This window comes from Priapulus caudatus, unplaced genomic scaffold, assembly GCF_000485595.1.
Source record: "Priapulus caudatus unplaced genomic scaffold, Priapulus_caudatus-5.0.1 Scaffold354, whole genome shotgun sequence".
Taxonomy (NCBI): domain Eukaryota; kingdom Metazoa; phylum Priapulida; class Priapulimorpha; order Priapulimorphida; family Priapulidae; genus Priapulus; species Priapulus caudatus.
Genome location: NW_014577415.1, coordinates 160,263 through 164,157, shown reverse-complemented (window position 1 = coordinate 164,157; position 3,895 = coordinate 160,263). Strand labels below are relative to the sequence as shown.

Sequence of the window (3,895 nt, the reverse complement as noted above, 5' to 3'; positions counted from 1 at the left end):
CCCCCTTGTTAAAAAATCCTGGCTACGCCACTGTTTTTGGGTGTTTTCTGATTATATTATTATGTGATTGAAAATAGGACATTTGGGGATTTTTTTTGGGACAACCAGAAATTGTTGCGGACAACCCGATTTGATGCCGGGGTTGTCCGCAGGACAACCAAATTTTTTTTCTTATTTCGAGCACTTGATATATACACCTGGTTGGTATATATAACTATGTACTAATATAACTACGCCTATAGCTCATAGGGTCTATGTCCCCCAGGGTACTGCCGGAACGTACCCTGGGTACGGTCCGGTAGGCCTATACCGGAACGTACCCTGGGTACGGTCCGGTAGGCCTATACCGGAACGTAGGGGAGACCGGAGACAATTGTAACACTTTTTTCCAAATATGACATAACAACTTTATTATAGTTAAATACTTATTTCAAGGTATATGAAATTAAAGATGCATATCTTGGCTTGAAATATGACTAGGTTTGGGTTAAGTAAAACAAGTTATTTTGAAGCCATTATCATTTCAAAACTGGAAGTCAAGTGTTCCACAACACGGGGCAATTGTAACAACCAATGGGGCAATTGTAACACATACAATTGTACCAGCAAATCATATCCCTCAGAAATTTTTTATAAAGGTGACACGTTGGACAGATTTTCAACAATTAAACAGCAATTTATAGAACCACAATAAAATAATTTTAATAAAAACTATGACGAATGCTTGACTCATTTACATATGAATAAAATATATAAATAGGCTACTTATTGCCTTGTGAATAAAACATATTTACAGACCCATTAATTCAAAGTTATGTAGTTCTCTTGTCTGAGCATATAGATAGGTTACTTTTTTGCCTTATAAACAAAACACATTTTGTAAAACACATACTTTTTATACATGCCAAGGGGCAATTGTAACACGTTGTTACATTTGCTCCCGAGGAGACGGCCATAATTTGGGGGCTGTTTTTGTATCTTAGCATTAGTATTCGTCAATGAAACTTTTACCAAATACAGGCCTAAAAACCTATTTTTTTATGATATACAAATGACAGTGATAGCTCAAGTACATATTTGTCCAGAAAAAAAAACATTAGGTAATTCGAGATTTTACTTACCTGCTAAAAAAACGATGTTTTGGCTGTCAAATGTTCCTCGATGCGTAAACCTGCCTACCCTCAGGACAGCATGTGGGTCAATGAAATGTGCATGCGCTGTGAAGAGCGCGTATACATATAGCACGTTTCTACTAGGAATGAGGGCCTTTGTTACATTTGCCCCGTGTTACAATTGTCCCCGGTCTCCCCTACCCTGGTCACTATTTGATATGGTTAGGGTTAGGGTTAGGTTTTAGGGTTAGGGAGTAGGCGTAGGCGACTCCCTAGACTCGTTAGTGGAGTCGGCGAGGTACGGTCCGGCATATTAGAAAGTACCAGGGTACGCCAGGGTGTTCCGGCAGTACCCTGGGGGACATAGACCCTCTCAGCACTACACTCACCATAGAAATAATATAGATAACCAGATAAATATAGATAGGGATTTCTATGACTATAACGCACCGTAACGGTTCTCTACTAGTCTACATGCAGTAATTGGATTAAAAATGTAATCGCTAGCATGTGGGTTTATGCCCCCTCAGTCTAGCTAATGTCTGTTTCGCCATGGTTACTGTACTTACATAGTTACATGAAAAAAAAACAGCAGGAACAAATTTACGTGGTTGAGCAATACCATTGTTTTAAATAAGTGGCACATTTTCTGTGTAAGCAATAGCAGAATTTACTCTTTCGCTATAATTTTAAATGAACAGCCGCGGTCCGTTTATCACGTTAACCAAAATTTTATTTGAAAGCTTTTTTCATATTTTAACAATAAATTTATCATCTTAACAATCAGGTCATATCATTCTGCATTTAATTTTCTACGTTTTAACTAGTAGATGAAACGTTTTCTTAAATCACAAATAAATCTATATTAAGATGTACTACAGGAAAAACAATATTAATACTTTTACCAGAACGGACTACTTTGCTATAATTTAACAAGGGAGTCTTAACTGACAGTACTATTTAATTAATTAAACAACTAGTGTACATTTAGTACTTACAATGCTATAACATTTGTATATAGATTAATGCAAATAAATAAGTACATAATAGTTAATAATCCAAATAAATACAAACCCGTAATGTCCTAAATTAAATACTTATATGAATTACTGCTGACCCTGTCGCAGGTTTAGCCCAACTTCTACTTTTTCTTTAAATTGAGCAGAAATGCTTATCAGATCGTACAAAATATTGGGGCTTTGCCTTGTCTTATAGCATCTAGGCGATATTACAACACCAAATTTACAGAAGGCCATGCAGGCATCCATGACATGTTAACATATATATAAATACATTTGCAAACCACTTGCCTGCTGTTTTCTGGTGCCTTGAAAATAAATAATAATTTATAATACTATATTTAATAACTAGAATAAGGTAATAATTCATTACACGTCAATTCAATCACACAGATTATCCATAAATTATTTGCACAAAACTTCAAACTTCAAATCATACTTCCATCTTAATTATGAGCTCCATCTTAATTATTAACGTCCTGAGTTGTTATCAGTCAAAAAATAAAAATTACAACAAGTAATAAACTATATTGTTCAACCCCTTATTCCAAATAGATAACATGGCTAACGGTTTTAGCCTGATTTTCAGTTCAATTCTGATTTATTTTACTGGGTGAATTTTTACCGATGCTGAAGTGTTAAAGTAGCATGTAGCATAAACAAATCACAATGGAACAGAAAATATCAGTGAATTAGAAAAAAAAGCACTCTATAATGAGTGTGGGATATAACCACTTTCACCATATGATTATCCACTTTCACACATGAATATATATATCCAATTTCAACATGTAAAGAAAAGGAGACCTGGCCTTTCTGTTGGATTTTGGTGGTTCTTAAGTTATCAGTGTTCCAAAGCGGCTGCACATAATGCAAAACATTCTTCCCAATTATAAGTAGATTTCAATGTCTGCAAGGGTCTTTTTTCAGTAGATCTTTAGACATTGTTTCGATGTATGCTGATAGATTGCAGCACCAATCTCAGTTGCCAAGAACATCTGCGATAGAATCAAACACTATTAACACATTACCTTTATCACTCACTATTAATCTGGCCTAAATAAAAAAAACCGTTTTAATTCTCGCACTGCACAGCATTGAGAAAACACATTAGTCACCACTGACCATACAAACAGGCTCACATTTCTCACAATATGAAATCCAGTAGACATATACATATAGGTGCGGGCGGAGCTACGTCACAGATCAGTAGTCACGTGACCACCAGCAGAACGCCGGTGAAAACAACACGATCGCGTCACTGGCGCCCATAGGATAATACTGCATAACGATACGAATTATCCGTCACTTGGTTTGAAAGTTTTAATAAGTTTTTTTCATGATATTTCTTCTAATATGCCTTACGAGTATATAGATAGCCTTTCGGTAACTATAATTATGACATTATGTAAGATACATATGATACATAAGATACATAAGATAAATATTTTAAGCTATTCTTATTTGTATTTGTTTGCTTTGCATTAGTTGAATAAAATTACCCCAGGTCTCGTGAAACAAAAACAAAGTCCAAGATTACACATGCGCACGCACACACACGCACACGCACACACAGTGACACACGCACACGCACTCGCACACACAGTTACACACTCACACGCACACGCACACGCACTCGCACACACACACACACACACGCACGCACGCGCGCACACGCACGCACGCACGCACGCACGCACACACAGTGACACACTCACACTCACACGCACACACAGTGATACACTCACACGCACACACAGTGAT

The 3,895-nt window shown here is 36.7% G+C and overlaps 2 protein-coding genes across 2 annotated transcripts in view; one reads left to right on the top strand and one right to left on the bottom strand.

The window, feature by feature from the left end:
- LOC106809431 (vesicular glutamate transporter 3-like) overlaps positions 1 to 2,245 on the top strand; it is a 13,065-nt gene extending 10,820 nt beyond the window's left edge. Inside the window, exon 5 of the mRNA XM_014812512.1 lies at positions 2,240 to 2,245. Coding sequence (XP_014667998.1) covers positions 2,240 to 2,245 — 6 coding nt within the window. The remainder of the gene's footprint in view (positions 1 to 2,239) is intronic.
- The window catches only part of LOC106809430, a 19,352-nt gene continuing 17,192 nt past the window's right edge, over positions 1,736 to 3,895 (bottom strand). The window contains exon 11 of the mRNA XM_014812510.1: positions 1,736 to 3,129. Within this exon, the coding sequence (XP_014667996.1) occupies positions 3,113 to 3,129 (17 nt within the window). The 3' untranslated portion in view covers positions 1,736 to 3,112. The remainder of the gene's footprint in view (positions 3,130 to 3,895) is intronic.